The 20,774-nt window shown below is 39.1% G+C and overlaps 1 protein-coding gene across 3 annotated transcripts in view; it reads left to right on the plus strand.

Annotated features, from left to right (window-relative positions):
* Fer (FER tyrosine kinase) overlaps nt 1–20,774 on the plus strand; it is a 329,360-nt gene that overhangs the window by 221,192 nt on the left and 87,394 nt on the right. For all 3 annotated transcript variants that reach the window (XM_036173166.1, XM_036173167.1, XM_036173168.1), the window contains one exon: nt 773–867. In XM_036173166.1, coding sequence (XP_036029059.1) covers nt 773–867 — 95 coding nt within the window. The remainder of the gene's footprint in view (nt 1–772; nt 868–20,774) is intronic.

A 20,774-nucleotide genomic window follows, 5' to 3' on the forward strand; every position in this document is an offset into this window, starting at 1 on the left:
TTTTCTTTATCTATAGAGTTTTTCATAGTTGATTTTCATTTATAAATCATTATTTTAAATCTAAAATCTAAATGTTTTTCTTAGAGTTAGTCCTTCTTTATTTGTGTATGCACAAAATACATTTTTTCTCTAGTTATTCTTTTCATTTTCATAGAAAAGAATGTGACAGTTTTCCCATAGGAGTGAGTTACAATGTCAGGGTAAAAAGGGCTCTAAGAGATTTATTCTGTTTTTAGCTCATAGCTGATGTCCTGCTAAGGATTGATTCTTACTGTATAACCTCTGCTGAAATATTGTGTTTATCTAAACTAACTCTGCAGCAATTCAGCCTCAGCCTAGGTTGGAACTCCTTCACTTGATCACTTCTGTTGGCCCATTTTTAAAAACTCTTGTTTTTGCCCTCGGAAACCTACCATGTTGTGAAGTGATGTCTGTAACATTTGCCAGTGTGGGATGATATGAGGATGACTAGATGTTTTGAAGTGAATTCCATGTGTCATTCCCAATTAGCCTGATGATTAAGCATCGAAGTTGGTTCCAATTTTTAAACAAATATTTAAGGATGATCAGCTCATTTGCATTTGTGCTGTGCTGCCCATATTTCCAATACCTATTGATATGCATCTCACCAGAATTTCAGGTCACACTGATTTTTTTTTTTACATTGAGTTATGATTAAAGTATATTCTAATTGCATACATTGTTATGATAATGATCATAAATTAAAGCTTTTTTTATTCAACTGATAAGCTTATACTTTTTTCTTATCTAGAATTCTCAAGCAATATGATCACCCCAATATTGTCAAACTTATAGGCGTGTGCACACAAAGACAACCTGTCTACATCATTATGGAACTGGTCCCAGGTAATGCTATTTGAGAGTCTCACTTGATGACATTTTAATATAATGGCTTATTGCATTTTTATGTTTAAGTCTCTTTGATATGTCCTTATAAAGTTTCCAAGGAGTTTTGCATAGCATTTTCCTGATAACAAAGCCTGCATATATACTCAATACTTATAGGCCTTCACATGTTTCTATTTTCTAGAAAATGTCAGCTAACACTTTTTGAGACAGATTTATTTGAATGTAGTTACACATGGAGTTCAGTTACATAGAATGTTTGTGTGGGAAAACCTGCTTAGAGACACTGAATATTAGTGTCACGGGACAGCAGTGTAAGAACCGCCTTACATTTCATCCTTGTGTGTCAGTCCCAGTCCGTCTCCACACATTCTCTTTTGGATTCAAAATCTCCTGGGGCCTCGCGGTGACTTGTGGCTTCTGGGCTGCTTTCCAGACAAGGGTGTGTGGCTAAGACAAAGGTGAGCTTCCTGCGAGTCTTCTCGGGACACTTTGATGCCTCCAGTTCTTTAACTTGTAGCAACAAGCATGGGCAACCCCAAACTGACATAGCATATTTCAAGTTTTTCTTGTCATCTCTTTCCCTGTTGTGTACAAATGCAGAGATAAACTTTGTTCTTGATACACTTTACAGTGCTTTGTAACCAAAAAGGGTTTGCTTTGCCCTTTTAGTGTCCTCCTCACTTACTTTAAAAGAAGATTAAAAGAATATGAAAATTATTTGTAACTGTAATTCAGATCCTTAGAGTAAACCCAGTGTTGTAGATTCCCTGGTGATACAGCCGATTGAATGCTCCCACTGTCGGGTTAGCATCCTGTCTTATCTCACTGCTCTGCGTGCTACTGAAATACTCTAGCTATCAACATAACTGCAGCACACATAGATTACCACTAACTTTATTGAAATGGCACTGTCTGTGTTAGGTGTACCAAATGCTGGTATGGCCTGTACATGACTGAGCACAGTCTAAAAACTTAGGAGCAATTGAATAGTGTGTAGTTATTATTAGAACAGATGTTTAAACAAACACGTCCTGACATTTGTGTAGGTGCAGAGGAAGCTCTTGCTTAGTAAGAAATGCTACTAAAAATCTTAGGTTTTGAGAGGTGGGCCAAACCTGAAGTAACTCTCGTTAGCATGGGTGCAAGGTTCAGATGGCAAACATGAGCTGAATAAAACCAAAGACAGTTGCGTACCGTAGCCAGGCGCATATGCATGCAGTGAGAGGTATAATGTGCTGCTTCGTACACATTATGAAAGTGAACGTCTTCTAGTCAAAGGGCCAGTGGCAGCACTTGTTCATGTCTTGACTTTTTCTGTCTGCTTAACTTGTGGTGACGACACTGTTTCATAATCACCAATCACTTCTACCCATCTCTTGACGTCACTGTAAAGCATTCTTTTTTGTCAAATTGCTGTGGTTTATCTGACCAGTATTGTATTTAATTTCTGTGCCTTTTTCCTTTGTCTTTTCTTTTTTCTCTTTGTTTTGCAAACAATACTCAATCACTTTCCACTCTTGTGAACTTCTTTGGAGATAAACTCAGCTGTGTGCCTCGTTCAACTTGATGCCTGCTTTTGCCTTGGCAAGTGTGGATCTCCTAACACACTTCTGTAGTCTAGGAGCGTAACATACCTCATTTATTACCTCACTGTAGTGTCCATTAGAAGGTGAACTTGACTGGATTTTCACAAGATTATTTTAAAATGTGAGGCTGAGCTCTTACTGGGGACTTTTGAGACTAACCTACTATCAGGATTGCTTAGGTATTGGCAGAATCCTGTCTGTGTACTATCTGCAGTTCTCAGCTCTGTATCTCAGCTCCTTCTCACAGATCCGTGCATCTTCATAGCACATGTTTGCCATGCCTGACACTTCACTAGTTTTAGATTTCTCAGGTTTACACTTCCCTTACCATTTGAGGACTTGATGTGATGAGATCAGGTCCACTTAGATAATCTCCCTGTATGCAGGTCAGCTCTGCCATATGATCAAACTTATTTATGAGAGTGGTATCTAATGTCCATAGTATCCTGGGATTATGGCTGGACATGTTGGGACACCATCTTTCAGTCCTGCCTACCACAATAGATTTTGCTACATTTTCTTAAAGACTAGTTGAATTGTGGAAACTAAAACTCTATTAATGAGCCTTTCATACAAGATCATATTAATTTGGTTGATATGCAATTAAAATGTACCCTTTGCCCATGCATGACTCTGCAGCATTAAGATTGAGTCATTGGAAAAACATTGGGTCATTAGAGTATACAGATCTTTCCAATAGTGACACAGTCATTATATAGTATACAAAGAGCACATTCATTAATGTCTCACGTCATCTTACTAGGAAACGAATGGGGACACTCATGCTCATGGTAGCAAAAGCAGGTTTCCTCAAATTTTAATTTAATTTTTATTGTAGGCTTATCAGCCTTTTTCTTTAAAGGGTGAAGCTGTCCTTACTCTTGAGGAAATAACAGCCAAACATCTTCATTCCTTATACCTGTGGATTTGTTTCCTTTCCTTTCCTTTTAAAACCTGGCTTAATGGGAGGTGTTTGATGCACAATACAGACTCGTGTGCATAGAATATGTATTTACTGACATTTACATGAGCCTTTGGAAGCTTTCCCACAGCACGGCAGTGAACACATCTGTCCCCTCCTGTTCTCTCATGGCTGTCTGTGGTTCCTCCTTGGCTTTTCTTGAGCCCCAGCCTGCCGCTGTGCCACTGTCTGTCCTGTCAGTCAGTGTCTTAAACATTCGTGTGGGTTTTTTGTTTTTTCTAAAGTCTTGTACGGAGTGTAATTTTATGAGATTAATCCACTTGTATGTTTTATTTTTACTTAGCATACAGAATAGTGGTTTGTGTGATGTTTTCATGCATAGATACTGTTGTACATGCCTTACATTCATCCCTCTTTCTCTCCCCTGACTTCTCCACCTTCATTGGTCCCCTTCATTCCTCCCAAATAGTTTTTCTCCTGCTTTGTCCGTGTGTGTGTGTGTGTGTGTGTGTGTGTGTGTGTGTATGTGTGTGTGATACTTTTGCCTAATATTTTATAGTTGACATTTTGATTGACATTGTCATCTGTTCTACCCATGTTATTATTGTCTCCATTTTAAACAAGCTTAGTAACTGCTTTGCAAGTCACCAGTGTGCAAACTTTCTAAAGTGTATCTGCAAAGATTTAAAATGGCCGTGCCCTTGTCAGGTAAATAAGCCCTCTGGAATCATAAATCCCAAATACAGCTTTTACCAAACTAACACTTCAGAGTATAAGTATTTGAGAATTCCAGTTTAAAGTAAATATTCCAAGATGGCCCTGTATTCATTTACATCATCTCTTGAGTTATGAATCCTTTACCTGCTTGCTTCCTGATTGCTGGGGAAGCAAAACCAGAAGTCAGTTCTAAATGGCCGAGGGAGCAGCGGTCCCAGAAGTGGGTAGCCTTAGGATAGATGAGCCTTGTTTTGCAATTCAAATTCAGATGAGGGTTTCGTTTGGTTTTTGACAAATGATGGACTTAAGGAATGCCACTGTTGCTTGTTTGAATGTCTGGTCAGATACGCACTGCCACAGACCATACAGCAGGCAGCAGCTTGAGTCTGGACCACCAAGTACAGCAGTTTAGGAAGGCTTGAAGGCCTCCTCACTAGTTTTGGGACTGGCCCTTCTCTTGAATTCATGTCTTCCTGAAGTGATTGACTATTGGTTCTCAGGTCACACAGACACATGGCCCTGGACAAACCCACACAGTTAACTGAATTTAAAGATGAGTTATAGCTTTAAAACTCTTGGGATTATTGTAGAGTTTTATTAAGGTTTTGGACATTATGAAAATATATCTCAACTTAATAGTGTGATTTAAAAGAGAAAAGCAAGTTCATTCAGTTTCTGTTGTCTGAATATTTGGGTTAGGCATTTGGACATGGTTATTAATATCCTTCTCATAAGCACTGTCAAGCTTCTGGAGAAACCTTTCAGTTCCACAGGCCCTCCTTAGAATTACTCTGCTTTGTAATTTCTGCAGTTAAGTTTCAGTACATTTTTTTTTGCCAAAAAAAGTAAATTATTTTAAAAAGTAAGAAATTTACTCTTCTTCATGTTGAAATTTAATATTTTCATTTGATTGTAACATCAGTTTCAGTCATGTGCGCTCACAGCTATGAATTTAGCGGAGACATCACTGGCACTACGGCTGCAGGTTACTTGGTAACTAAGTCCCGACATTTGGCCCTGGATGCTGGCCTGATCCTTGTGTCTTCCTCTCTTCCTAGAGAAAGGGCAACCAGTGGACGAGGACTAAGGGGCGTGGCTCCTGCTCACTAAGAGAAAGCCTTAAAGTATGAAGTGGTGCCTTTCCTCCTATAAAGTTACCTAATGCCAGTTGACTATCACTCCTCAGTAGACAAGAAAAGGGACAAGAAAGGAATTCTCAAATTAATGTTTATACAAAACATTCAGTTTCTGGTTGTTTTGAGATAGAGTTTCCCCGGTGTACCCCTGCAAGCCTAGAACTGATTCTGTAGACCACGCTGGCCACATACTCACGAACATATGCCAGCCTCTGCCTCCTTGGTGCTGGGATTACAGGCATGAGCTACCATAGCGGTCTGAAGGTTTTAATGTTACAAATAAACAAAAAACCTAACTCTGTGGAATTTATTTTACTTTTTTTGTATATAGTAGAGAAAATTTAATAATGATCTATATTAATATAAACTGGTACACTGAAGATTTCAATTTGAGAGGCTAAATGATTCTTTTACTTATTAACTGATACTGTAAGTTACATATTTGCCTGATTTTTACAATCCAGGTGTGAGTGTGCCCCGTTGCCATTATTAATATCACAGTTGATACTTTTGATAGAACATGAGATATTTGCAATCATCTTCAATAGATGGCATCTTTTAGCCCATATCTCCTCTGCAGCTCTGCCTGCTGCTTAGCAGCCTAACACATACCAGAATGGAGTAGTTGCAAGTGGCCAGCTTTGCAGGGATCAGCAGCTCTCACACATGCTGACATAATCAATAGCCTGTTGGCATCCCACCCCTGCCTCTGTCTTGTTCTTGAGCCTGCCACTCCCTCCTAGTGACCACATCCTTCTTTAATGGGTGGTGTTTTCCAGAGGATGCAAAAAATGCCAAAGATGTCAAGAGAAGAAAAGCACAGCGAGTCTGGGAAGGTCTAAAGAAGTAGATGCTGGTGTTGCCATGAGCACCACACCTTGAGGACATGGAAGCAGAGCATTGTGTGCATCTGCATTACTCATGGGCTTTGTGCTCTGTCAAGGCGGGTGTGCCTGTGAGTAGGCAGAGCCCTCGCGGAGGCAGCTGGCGTGGTGAGCGGCATGATGTGTTCTGTGCTACTCTTGCTCCGAGCTCCTCTTTTCAGAATGACTTAATGGTACTTGAAGATCCTTGATTGAAAAGACAGTGTGGGAGTTATGACTACATATGCGTCCTTCTGCACAAATAAGCATTCCTGAGTGTTAATGAGCTTTATCATTTTATGTGTTCTCAATTATACTTGGAGAAGCCTGAGACTTGCCAGAGATAAATAGGCCTTCAAATGATATTTTAAATAAGAAAAATTGCTTTATTAATGACAGTCCACTTATTTTTATTTAAATAAAAACATAAATTTTGGTGAAAATAGCTGAAATTTAAAAAAAAGACCTTCATATAAAATGAAGTTTTATTAGCTTATTTTGCCAACAAATAGTTTTCCCCAGTAATCTATGTAATGCATATTCTTCTGGGAATGCCTGCTGGTCCTATTAGACTCTTTAAACATAGTTGTACAGGAGTTGTTTTGAATACACACTGCATTCAAGGAAAGATGGAGGTGAATGTGTATGCATGCTGTTTCTTTGTTTGCTTTCACTGACATGTTGTAGGTACTCAGACGCTGTTATGTGGACATCAGACAAAAACCTCTTTTCAGTAGTAGCAAAAGTTATCATAGTACTGCTCTTCCTTACGTTTTAATATGGTCATTTCATTTAAAAGTAAAAACTCAAACACTGTCTGTCCATCTAGCCTCAACCTCTACCCAAGAGTATAGGGTAATGAGCCTCCATAATAATAATGGTATGTTATATAGATGGGAAAGAGTTCATCCAAAGTTAGGAAGTAGGGGGGAGGGTCACATGAGGCCAGCACTCAGCAGGCTGCACATGAAAGCCAATTACTTTTTCTTGATCATTCTTCTGGGAACACACGTTTTACCTGTCATCAGAAGTGGCCTCTGGCAGTGACATTGAAAGGATGCTCTTGGCAACAAAGAGCGGAGTGTGAATATGCAGGTCCCTATGTTAGTCTGTTCTTGAAGAAATGACTAGCCTTACCTGCTGTGATGCTGATCCAGCAGGTAGCTAAGAGAAAGGCAGGTCTCAGAGCTCAGGATGGCTATTCCTAATAGGTCCCACTTTGGTGAAGATTTCAGCATACATTCTATCCAGTCCTGATGCTTTTGCTGGCATGTTCTTGGAGCTGAGGCCTTGGGCTAGCCTTGGGCTGGCAAGCAGAGGGAGCGTCAACTCTTCCCTTTATCTATAATTTGTATCTCCTTTGTAAAATAGTGTCTGTATTCAGAAACTATACTAAAGAAAATTTTTCTCAATTTTGTCTCAAAGACATGGACCTTATGTATTAATATTTATGGAGGTCAATTGCTGAGCTCAGAAATACCAGTATTCTTTCGGTTGGATGTTGTTGAAATGTTCTTATAACTAGGGGCTCTGTTGGTCTTGCAGCCGTCTTCACAGAAAGTTACTGAATGTCTGTGGTATAACAAATGTGGACAGCACATTGGCTAGAAGAAAACTGAGCAAAAAGACTTCTACAGAAAGGAAAACTGTCACCCTGTTCTCTTGGGACAGACGATAGATAAAGTGTGCAATAGGCTCAGTGCATGGAAGTAGATAGGAAGTGTAGACTTGTCAAGGTTTCAGAGACCTCAGTAAGGGTGAGACAGGTGAGTAAAAGCTGATGACAGTGAGGGACCTAAGCAGATGGGTTTCAGCAGCTAAGCATCCCTGGCTACTGGAGCATCCCGACAGGAGAAGGGATGAAGTAAAAGTGTCAGGAGATGGGGTGCAGAAGAATGGGGTTCATACGCAAAACCTTGAAGATCAGAGTGAGGATGTATATGAGTTTGAGCTATTTGTGAGATCTACTTTGAAGTGAACACAGGTTCCCACTTTCCTTTTCAGCTGCCAAGGGCAAGAATGTGAATAGAACCTTCACCCATGTCATGAGTACTGTGGAAGATTCTCAAGATCCCTCAGACCCTTGATTGTATTAGGTGGACAGTGCATGTATATTCTTACTGGTGTGTCCTCTTCCGTAGCTTTGAGAAAACTTCAAGGATCTTATTGGTATTCTAGTTGCTTCCTGCTTAATTTGTCCCTAGCAAGATTAATTACTTCTGAAAATTCCATGTTGTCTTCTTTCTTTTCTTCAGGAGTTCTCTGATCATATTTATTCTCTCCTCATTTGGTTGCTTCTTATAGATTTCAGATGCTATATAACACGAAACCTCTACCTCTACAAATGTATTGTGAGGTTTGCACTTTGAGTTAAATGTTGTATAGCCTCTTGTCATTGGAAATGAGGAAATAATGCTGGAAACTGTCACTATGATAACACTTGCATGTGTAGAGATATCTTTGCCTTTATTGACCTTCATTTGCCCTTCATGTAGTACTGAAGTGGATTGTCATTGCTACTGTGTATAGATGTGCCCAGCAGTTCCTGACACAGCTGTGCCGGAGATTGTCTAGTAAACCCCTTAGAAAGTGAAGCCTAGACTAGAGAGATTAAATTTGCCTCTGTTTTCTGTGTCCCACTTGGAAAATGGCAGAATGTACCTTCAAGTGAAAACAGTTTGTGTAACCCAAGAGGCCCATGCCTAAGACAGGCTGGCCTAGTGACTGCTGTAGACTTCTTCTCTTATCTACATGTGTCTGTATAGTTGCATTCTCTAGATTGTTGATACAGACTTCTAAATGACTTTACCTTTAAAATACTACTTGCTGTTAACAAGTATGTGAATTGCTGTTTTCCAGTTGGGTATTGTAAATTAAAGCAGAAATACTCCCACCTCCCTACAGTTAATAACTTCACTGTTCTTATGCCATTTTATGATCAGATAAAACATCCTAATTCTTAGCTTTGTGAAGCTTTTCTTACATCTCTAAAAATGCTTTAAAAACTTTTTGTATACATTATATACCACATGACAACAGTTCAAATAATCATTAAAATTATTTACTTCTGTCAAAATCATATTTCTCTTTCTAACTAGTAGGGGAGTAACCCAATGGGGCTTATTGTTCTTCTTATAACATTCTATATTTATCATATAATACTTAGTCAAAACTAGTCAGTTTTAATAAAAAATAACCCAGGAAATACAGTGATAGTTTTTAATATATTTGAATGGCTTTGATATTTATTAATGCACTCTTTTTTTAAAAGACTCTGTACCCTTTATAAACTTACTCTCAGATATGAGCTAATTACTTAAATGGTAAACACTTAGTAGCATATACACTCCATGCAGAATGCATCTATGACTACTTCCATTGATGAACCGTAGTGAGGTGAGAGAGACATATCTTTAACAGTCTCACATTTATTACTTAAACTTTACGTAAAAGGGGGAAAAAGCTAGAAAGTGCTGGCACCTTGTTTCAGGGCCACAGACACTTCTGTGACAAGATGGCATTTACCCTGAGACCTAGAGGGTTCAGGTTCTCTAGCTTTGACAGAGCTAGGGCAGCACGTGGCTGCTGTGTGCAGAGTGTGTGAGAGATGGAAGGCTGTTGTGTTGACAAAGAGGAAGAAGAGCAGCGTGGCTGAGCAGAGTAAGGCTGCAGAGACTTGCCGGGGAGAGGGTTGGAAGGGCAGACAGGAAGTGGGGAAGCAGTTGGCTTTTCTTCCCTTTGTAGTGTGGGTAGGTAGTAGAGTGATGACTGCCTGGACATTCGCAGCATCCTTAGGGCCCAGTGAAACCTGTTTGCTGTCACTGATGCCATTCCCTCCTGGCATGATCTCTCCTCCTGGAGATGATCCTCTCAAAAGGTTTTCAAGGGATTGTATGTTCTCACTGTTGTTGTTTTTCTGTATAAATGGGAACTATATGTACCTTTCTCCTTTTTTAATGCCAATGACCACTTACCATATATACTTTTTTTTTTTTTTACATTTGGTATTTTTTTTTTTGTACTTGCCAAACTATCACAGAGATTTTATTTTTAAATGAAAGAAAGCACTTACTTTGGAGCTTACACTTCCAAAGGGTAGTAGGCATGATGCTAGAGCAGTACTGGAGAGTTACATCTGATCCACAGCATGAGGCAGAGAGAGCTAACTGGGAATGGTGTGAAGTGCTCTGAAATCTCAAAGCCCTCCTCCAGCAATTCACCTCCTCTAACAAGGCTGTCTTCCTAACCCTTCCCAAGCAGTTCCACCAACCGAGAAGCAAGCATTCAAATGAGTCTGTGAGGCCATTCTCAGTCACACCACATCAGTCCACTCCCTGGCCCTCAGAGGCTTGCAGCCACATCATAACGCAAAGTGCATTCAGTCCAACTTGAAAAGTCCCCATAGGCTTTCACAGTCTCAATACTGTTTAAGAGTCCCAAGTCTTCTGGAACTCAGTCTCTTAATTGTAACCACCTGTAAAATCAAAAGCAAACTGCATACTTCTAACATGCAATGGCATAGAGCATGCATTACCATTCTACAGGGAGCATAGAAGGCACAGTGGGGAAAGACTGGGTCTAAAGTAAGAGCAAAGTCTGCAGGAAAGACCCCAAATCCCGGAACTCTGTCTCATGTCAAAGGGTAGGATGACTCTGCCCTGACAGCCTTGCTGATTGCAACACAATTCTTTGCGAAAGATCATATATATGATAGGAAGTTGGCTTTTGTTTTCAACAGGTACATAGTATCTGTTTATGTTCTACTTGATAATGAAGAATTCTTCAGTAAAAATTTTGTATATTTATATTTCCTGTCACATTATGACTAAATTATACTCTTGAATATCTAAATAGATATGATATAGGAAAGATTTATGAACTATTTTTTTTACCTTTAAAAGAAAAGTATCAATACTGTCATATCCTAACTCTAGAGATTTCTAGAATAGATCATGGCAACCTATGAGCCATGCTTCTCAAAGCCTTGACAGTATTTTGAGAGAGCATAGATATCTATAAGATATGAGTTCATAGGTAGCCAAGTAAACCCCTATGAAGCCATGAGCTAAGCAGTGGCCCCACTCTTTGTTAAGGTGGCCAGGCTTATTCAGGGTGGTACGGTGGTGGACAAGGGCGTTTTACTCTTTATGAGTAAGAATATCAGAAACTCTTATTTTCTTATCTCTGGGTAGTTTTTCCTTTGATTAGGCATGTTTCATCCCAGGCTATGTGATTATGGAGTCAGGTGTCTTTAGAAAACCATAGTCCAGTGGGGGAACCATCCCATCCCGAAGCATTTGAGCATCCTCAGCTGTGTTGATGACTCTGGAATCCTCTGTGCACTTCAGAGACACTCACATTATCACGTAGAAAGTGTCATGCTTGTGGTTGAGTTTTGCCAGTGGAAACATGACCACTGTGACTTGGGAGCCACATGTCAGATTTAGTTCCCATTTTACTACTCACAGCCTTACAACCCTATAGTTAAATGTTCAAACGGTGCAGCATCAGCTTGACATTCTAGATTCTTACTACAGTTACTGTTGCTAAAATAATCTGTCCTGAGGTTGGCTAGTTTCAACTTGGCACAAGCTGTAGACATGAGAGGAGACAATCTCCTCAGTTGAGAAAATGCCTCCAGAAGATAAGGCTGTAGGCAAGCCTGTAGGGCATTTTCTTAATTAGTGATTAATGAGTAAGAACTCAGCCCATTGTTGGTGGTGCCACCTCTGGGCTTGTGGTCCTGGGTTCAATAAGAAAGCAGGCTGAGCAAGCCATGGGGAGCAAGCCAGTAAGCAGCACTCCTCCATGGTTTCTGTATCAGCTCCTGCCTCCAGGTTCCTGCCCTATTTGAGTTCCTGCCTTGACCTCCTTCTGGGAACTATGATTCAGGATCTGTAAGCCAAATAACCCTTTCCTCCTATGGTGGTTTGAATAGGAATGGCCCCATGGACTCATGATTGGCCTGTAGGGAGTGACACTATTAGGAGGTGTGGTGTTATTGGAATGTCACTGTGAGGCAGGCTTTGAGGTCTCAGATGCTCAAGCTAGGTCTAGTGTGGCATTCACTTCCTGCTGCCTGCCAATGTAGATGTAGAACTCTGAACTACTTCTCCAGCTCCCTATCTGCCTGCATGCCGCCATGCTTCCTGCCATGACAATAATGTATTATAAGCCAGCCCCAGTTAAATGTTTTCCTTTATAAGAATTGCCATGGTCGTGGTGTTTCCTCTCAGCAGTCAAACCCTAGCTCAGACACCTCCCCAAGTTGGCTTTTGGTCATGGTGTTTCAGCACAACAGTATAAAAGTAACTAAGACACACAATATAGACTGTTTTCAGTTCACTGGGGGTTAGATTCCTCTGCTCAGGAAATTCATGATAGATGTTGCATGCTCTTTCGAAATCTGTCAGTGTTTACAAAGCATTTGAGCTTAGATTGTTGAGGCAGAATGTCAAATACTATAAATGATCTGAGATTCTTTATTTCTTCTCACTTTGCCATATCCAACCAGGCCTGCCACATGACATCAGAGATCTCTCTGAATGCGGTGCCAACACAAAGTTGGAGACCTTGATTAAAATACTATGAGAATTTTGAGATTTTTTTTTTTTTTGTCATTTGTTTTCACAGTTCCCTAGCCTGAACTTTGTAGGTGATGATGTCATATCACAGTGTTAAAGCGTTGGATACTCCTATTAGAGTATTAGTGGCATTTAAAATTTTATTTAAGCGAGTGGGTGCTACTAATTTGTAGATCAGTATATTTGCAAATGTGAACATTTTAGATTCTTTAGGAAAAGCTACATACACATAAACACAGTAGAATTATAAACACCAGCTTTCCGTGAACTATATATTTCATCAAATTCAGCTAGAAATGTATACGATAATGTGTTTTTAAAATGCAATATAAAATTATGTATAAGAGGAAGGAAATTAGGAAGCAGATGGTCCAATCAGAATCATAGATGATACACTCAGTTGATAGTAGGAAATGGTCAAATCAAGGTTAGAAGACCAGTAGGTAGTTATAGGTTGTTTGAAGCAAACTCAAAGCTCTCAGAATAAGTAGGAGTGAGTTGAATAGCAGTTCCTGAAATGTGTTGGGACATAGGAAACTAGAGTATGCAGGGCAGGGTTAAACAAGAAAGTGTTCGGCTAAACTACCTCAACCTCTGCTACTGGAGATAAATTTACCAATAATTTTAATAGTTGAGGTGGGAATGAAGACTAGTATTTGAGTCTTAGTTTAGGAGAGTTCTGGCAGTATTACAGAGACAGGCAATATTGTCAAAGAGGGAGACGATGTTGATGTCAGTGATCTTAGAAAATGTCCTTGTCCAAGACAAGGTTGATGGAGCTCTGCAAGTTACCCTTTTGAGAAAAATTAACCATAAGCGGTCTATTTGAATATTACTCTACCAACCAAAGATGTAAAATATAAAATTTAATGCAATTTGTGAAAGATTTGATGTTTACACTTTTTAAGCTACCTGTAATTTTGAATGTAGATCAGGCATAAAGGTGGTTTTATCTATCGGTATGTATGTGGCTATTGAACAATTCTAAGATGGCACCTCAGTAACTCTTTAGAAGAGCTGGTGCTCGGTACAATAAAGCACTTGTTGAGTATGAGGTGGACCTTTGCAATCAATCTACATCTTTTGTTTTGTAAATGCCAAGTGATGCTTTTTTTTTTAACTACTGAACAGAGAGCTTTCATCTCCTTTTGTGGTTCACTGAGGAGTTGTACCAACTGTTTTTGGAGTTAAGCATGTATATCTGCCCTAAGAAGAGATTTAGCTCTGGTATTACCAGTGACAGAAAACTTAGGAAATTTAAGGTTCTCCCTGAGGAGGAAAAGCCTTGTGAGGCAGGTGTTTTACTGATAAGGGCCATAAACACAGCTGTTAAGGAAACAAGATTACCCTTAGGTGAATTGTAGAAAAAAAGAATTGATCTAGCTTTTAGTTACTGTGATTTAGAGTCATGATTTGGAAAGCTGCTCTGCTCAACACTATACCAACGTTACACTGCCCAGAATAGAGTCATGATTTGGAAAGAGACAGGCAGTAGAGAAAAAAAATGTTATATAAAAGTATACTCTTTTCTGTATGGTTTAGACAAAAGAAATCAAAGTTAAAAATGTGAGGTGCATGTTAGAATTTCAAGCATTTTCAGAGGAGGAAGATGTTTTGGCAATTGGTTAAGAGTTCCTTTATAGTACAAGTGTGGTCCCAGTTCCCCCTGGGTACCCATGAATAGCTGGTTCCCGGTTCCCCATGTATCATATGTACACAGATGCTCTAGTCACTTAGCCTAAAAAGGTGCAATATTTGCATCGTGCATGTCCTCCTATCTAATTTCACTCTTAAGATTAGTTACAGTTCCCTAATATAATGTTAAAACTTAATAGTTCTATAGTATTTTTTAGAGGCTAATAATGAAAAAAAAGTCTTCACATGCTTTGTCCAAATATATAGTGTTAAATATATTTTCATTCCACAGGTGATTGACTCCTTGGATACAGAAACTGTAGACAGAAAAGCTAAATATAGTGTAGTTTGTTTCATGTACTTTTAGTGTGGCTCAGCATTTATATTGAAATTTTTATATAATGTTTATAGTTTACCTATTGACAAATACATACCTATTAGATAGTCAGTTTAATTAGATAGTCAGTTTAGGGCTGCGTTTTTGAGGTAATGTTTACCATAAATTCTAAAGTATATTTTCTATAAGTTTTAATGAATTAAATTCATGTGACTGGATTGCATTAACACATTTAATGTCAGTAAAGCTGGTTTTCAAACTTGACACTTGTCTTTGGATTGGTACCTTTTCTCTGTTGCAGGTTATAATGCAGCGAACACTGCATTTGGTTGCATTTCCTTACTCTCCTCTAGGTGGAATTTCTCAGTTTTGTTTTTCATGATCTGTACAGTTTGAGGAAAAGGTACATACCTGGGTGTCCTTAACTGTTTTCCTAGCCAAAGTTTGTTCAATTTTCTTTTCTCCCCATGATTCAACTGATAATAGGTGATGGAAAAGTATCACGGAGGTTAAATTCAAACCGCATCACATCTGCCAGGCAGTTGGTGATAGCTACATGATATCCCTGGTGATTCTACACTTGAGTAACCCTTGCTTTGAGTCAGATTTGTGTCTGACTGTCTCTATACAAGTCATATTTTTTTCACTTATCACTCCTATTGTCCTTGAGAATGTATTAAGAGCCTAGAAAAGGAATTATTTTAAAATATACCATGGAGAGATGGCTCAGTGGTTGTTGAAACCTTGGGCTTACACAGGGACATTTTGCTCAGTCTGGAAGGAGGGGACAGGACCTGCCTGTACTGAATCCACTGGGTTTAAATGAATCCCCAGGGGAGTCTTGATCCTGGAGGACATGGGAATGGAGGGGAGGGGCTGGGGGGAAGGCGGGGGTGGGGACGGGAGGGGGGAGGACAGGGAAACCCATGGCTGATGTGTAAAATTTAAAACACATAATAATAAATAAAAAAATTTAAAAAAAGAAAGAATAGTTGTTGTACCCACAGGGGTACAGTTTCCAGCACCAACATGATGATTCACAACCATTGTAGCTCCAGTTCTGGGGGATCCAACACCCACTTCTGAACTCTTCAGGCACCAGGCACATACATAGATGCAGGCAAAACATTCATATACATAAAGTAAAATAAATTAAAAAAATACTTAAAATATACCATGACTCATCTTAGAGTCTGTAACAATATGTAGACTTATCTTTTTAAAGCCTTTTTAAAACTTGGATTTCTTTTTTATCCCTTCCAATTAAAAACCAGAAAATAGCCAGATGGTGGTGATACATGCTTTTAATCCCAGCACTTGAGAGGCAGAAGCAGGTGGATCTCTGTTTTTTGGGTTTTTTGTTTGTTTGTTTGTTTGTTTTTTGGCCAGCTTGGGCTATAAAGCAAGTTCCAGGAGAGCAAAGACTACACAGAGAAAGCCTGTCTCAGAAACAAAAACAAAAACAAACAAAACAAAACAAAACCCCAGAAAGTAAGATGTTGATATTAATGGATTTTTCAGAACCTCTCAACATAGTTCGATTAACATACAAATAAAATATCACACTTTAGCACAAATAAAATATCACCACAGTAAGAAAGAGAATTAGAGCATTTTTTATTATGGTCCACTAATAACACAAAATAACTACCCAAGGCGTGTGTGTGTGTGTGTGTGTGTGTGTGTGTGTGTGTGTGTATTAAAAATAGACATCATGTGTCTAAAGGTGTTTACTAATATGTTTCTGGTGTGGAAAGTTAAATTTTGAATTGGAAACCTAGGAAAATAGAGCTTAATGTGGAAACCTTCACATAACATGTCTGTATGATTCTATCCACATGAGAGAGGCTTGTAGCTTCTGAGCTTGTGTCTTCTGGCCTTCTTTTAGCATCTAAAGTATCAGGTTTGAATGTGCCACTTGTGTTACAAACCAAATTCGTGAATGACATTAATGATGAAGATACATGTGATATCTTCTCTTGTATAGTTAAACCCAGATTTATATAAAGATTTACTAATGTTTACTAATGTCACTCCATATTGTGGGAACCATGTGTATGCATACAGCCTCTAATGCTTTCTGGCATGCTTGCTTCATATTCTACTCCCCAGGTGTAGCCAACAAAACCTTTCTGTCCTGCACTGGAGGAAAAAACCCTACAATGGCTTGTAGGTTGCCCTGTGTTCTAGAGGACAGTCTGAAGTGTTAACTCAGAAAAATCACTTCTGGGTTTGTTCCCAGGACTTTGAGCCTTCATATTTTATGTGTTTGTTGTTGCAGATTCACATAAATGAATTTCATTTATTTATTAAATGAGCATAGAAGAGTAGAGTAGACGGGCCAGGGTGTTGCCTTCCAGCTGACAGTGGTAGACTCAGAAGAGAGTATGTAAGGGAATCTTGGAGAAGGTGCTTGCAAATCCCTGGGCTACCTTTCTAGGTTGCTATAACAAGGCACCAAGACTGCATGGCATAAGTCAGCACAAATGCACCCTCTCAGTTCTGGGGGCAGACTTGTAATATCGTCAAATGAGGTCGCTGAGAGCTCCATTGGGGACCCCTTCCTGAACTCTATCTAGCTTTTGTTCCTAGCCATGACATTTCTTAATGTGCTGCCATGTCATTTTCATTTACAGCTTTGCCTTGGTGGTCATATTAGTTTCTTCTCTGAGTCTCTCTCTGTCTCTGAGTTCTAATCTTTTTCCTGTAAATCAAAATAGTCATTGGTTGTAGGAGTCACCCTAAACCCTCATGACTATATGACAATTACATCTGCAGAGATGATGTTCCCAAGTAAGATCATTTTCTGAAACCTGAGATAGACGTTGATATTCTAGGGATAGTATTCAACCCAGTAGATACCTGTAGTTTAACTGACCCATGAGTTCATGATCATTTGTAATGATGTGGATATTTTAATGTATACTGGAAGTTAATTGCAAAAGGAGTCAGTATATCTGCTAGATCTTTGATACTTTGAAGTGTTTCAAATAATTAAGAAATTGCACCATGAAAGGTCAGCATTTAAGTACTGCTCATTTTTTCTGTCGTCTTTGTTTCTGCTTTGGAGTCCCTAACAAAGCATTTAAGGATGAGAATGTGAGCGGTAAGCAAAGGAAGCAGAGTGAGGTGATAACATATCAAATAGGATACATTGACAAATTGTGGTCAGCAAAAGATAATATCCAGACTGTATAAGGAACTCAAAACCTCAATATCAGAAAACCAAATAATCTCCTTTTAAAAGGGCACATGAGATCTACATTGTTATTTCTCAAAGATCATAAACAAATAGCCAACAAATCCATGAAAAATGTTCAATATTACTAAATGTAAATCAAACACACAGTAAGATATTGTCTTACCCCATAGTTAGAACTAGCTATTAAGTATGAGAGTTTCTCAAAACTGAAAAAAGAAAAAACAAACAAACAAACAAACCACATGGCCCAACCATCTTACCACTGGGCATTTGTCCAGAGAAAATGAAATCTGTTTTCTGGGAGATGTCTGCCCCTCTTTGTTTATTGAAGCAAAGTTCATACAAGCCAAGAGATGTAATCAACTAAGATGTTGTTCATTAATCAATAAATGACTAAAGAAAATGTGATCTGGTTATTCCCTAGAGTATTGGGTTTAAAAAAAAAAAAAAAAAAGATGAAATGGTGGCCATTTGCAGGGAGAAACAAACAGCAACAACAAACCAGAATGTAATGATAGACAGAGGCACAAGTCTCCGGGTTTACTTCAAGAATGAAATTGTTGTTTTTCCCACTGCTGTTTATATATTAGCTAGCTACTAGAGATAGTATTGCAAGCAGAGCCTAAGCAAACTGTATCCATGACCCCCTTACCTGATTTTTTTTCTTCCTGCTTCGCTGCCCTAGTGGCTTTGTTTCGCCCCAGAGGACATTCTTCCTGGCTTTATCTGCTGTGTGCAGGCTTCCTGCAGTTGTGGGGCCACATCTGGGTTGGAGTTCATGCTTGAAAAAGGTACTGCAGGCCATCTGAACCCCAACAATACTGTAATTTTTAAATGAATTGAAGACACAGCAATAGTAATTGTAGTTTGCCCTACTTTTTCCACTGTCTGCATAGTTGGAAGTCATGTAAAGGTTCCTGTTGTAGAGAGAATACAGTGCAGATGTCATAGCCCAAGTCCAGCTTGAGGTCATTGGAGTCAGACAGGGAAACATGGTACCCAAGAAAAGTTAGTTATTTGAAAGAAATCTTTTGGGGTCCAAAGGTATTGTGTCATATTAGATTCTGCCGAGTTTTAGATGGGCACTTCCCTGCAGCATGACTGTCAGGCGGCACAGTCGAAGCACTGCCAACCATAGTCTCTCTCAGTCCTGACCTTTTCTGGTCATTGCTCCAGAAGCAATTTCTGACAACGTGTGAACTGTGCAGAGCACATGTGCTTTTGCCAGCCTGTCTGTGCAGTAAGTGTATCATGCCCTCCCATGATCTGAGTTCACAGTTGTTGGTTCATAGATGAATAAAGTAAGTTTTTAAAAATTGAGTTATTTTCCTCTCCATAATTAACAAATTAGGGAAGGAAGTTCTACTGATACATTATTTTATATGCTGTCTAATTCTACTTACAGTCATGTCAAAGTTTGAAAATAATCAGTACTCAGTAAGAAAAAACCTATAGTAACTTGAAAGGTATAGGCTGACCTCTTTTAATGTCCTCACTATGACATATCACTTTAATGAAAACAGTTTTAGATGCTTATTTGTATGTGGTATCAAAATGACTCACTAGTCTGAGCTTTCTGAATTCCTGAGATGAAAGATGAATAGAACACCCTGTGGGTGTGAATGTGAAAAAGTCACATAGATGATAAATTAATGTAAAGTTTATATAAAGGGTTAATGAAATATGTGAAGATGGAGCTATATAGGTGATGAAGGGGTAAATTGTGCATTATTCATTTGAGAGTGGAGAGTTTGTTCTAAGTTACCTTTGCAGAATGAGGAAGGAGGTGAGGCTTTAAGAATGGAAGCCTGATGGGCCAGAGAGTTGGCTCAGAAAGTCAAGGTTTGCTTCTCACCAAACCTGATGACCTGAGTTCAATCCCTGGGACCCACATAGTGGAAAGAGAGGACCAACTCCCATAAATTGTCCTCTGACCTCCATTTGTGTATCATGACACATGTATACCCAACCCCACATATACACATAGTAAGTAAATTAGAATGTAATGAAAGTTCTGTAAGAAAAAATGGAAACCTGAATAAGAGGAGTAAGTTAGCTGTCAATTTGTCAAACAAGATTTTTCCAATTGTCTTCCAGAGTTTGAGACCTATAGCTCTTACTGAACTTGAAGTATATGGGTAAGAAAAGGGTTAAGATGTAACAATAAAGGCCCGATAACAGAAGCAAAGAGTTGAATGAATGTACAGAATAAAATGTGTGACCAATAAAGTACTCGAAGATGCTGAAATGATTAGAGAAAACAGCTTAGGTTTCTCAGATGGACACAACCACACTGTGGTTCCAGTGGGAGACAGAGCTGGCCACGAGGATGGAAGACTTAATGGCAGCAAGATGGGACTTGATGCAAAGTGCTCAAAGTAGAGCTGGGAACGCAGACATCTGGTAAACCCTCACATACCTGCCTTCTGTTGAACTGATAGAGAGTGGATCAGAGAGTTCAGTCATTCAGTGTCATTTCCTTAGTAATGAATGAAACCCAGAGAAATTGGACAGCTTGCATATTACTGATGAAATTGGAGTGAGGATTTATGTAGTAAAATTATATAATAAAATCCTATTTTAATTAATCATAAAAACATTTACCTAGAATGTTACTATGTTAGCAAGTCTTTTATGAAAGGTACTTTTGTGAAAGTTCTTGTCCCAAGAAAAACATCAGAATAAATTCTTCTATCTTTGTGCGGTGTGCCTAGGCTCTCTGAGAGCTGCATTCATTCAGTGGGCAAGAGTATAATTGTCTCTGAGAGCTGTCCTGTGGAAGGTCTAGGCCATAAACCTTGGTGAACATGTCCTACTTGTTTCACAGATAGAATACCTATGTGAGGGAAGCGACTGCCTTCAGACAACTGTCCCAAGAAGAGAACCATGCCAGAAGCCCACAGTAGAGCAGTGCCAGAAGAG

The sequence above is a fragment of the Onychomys torridus genome, chromosome 23 (assembly GCF_903995425.1).
Source record: "Onychomys torridus chromosome 23, mOncTor1.1, whole genome shotgun sequence".
Lineage (NCBI taxonomy): Eukaryota > Metazoa > Chordata > Mammalia > Rodentia > Cricetidae > Onychomys > Onychomys torridus.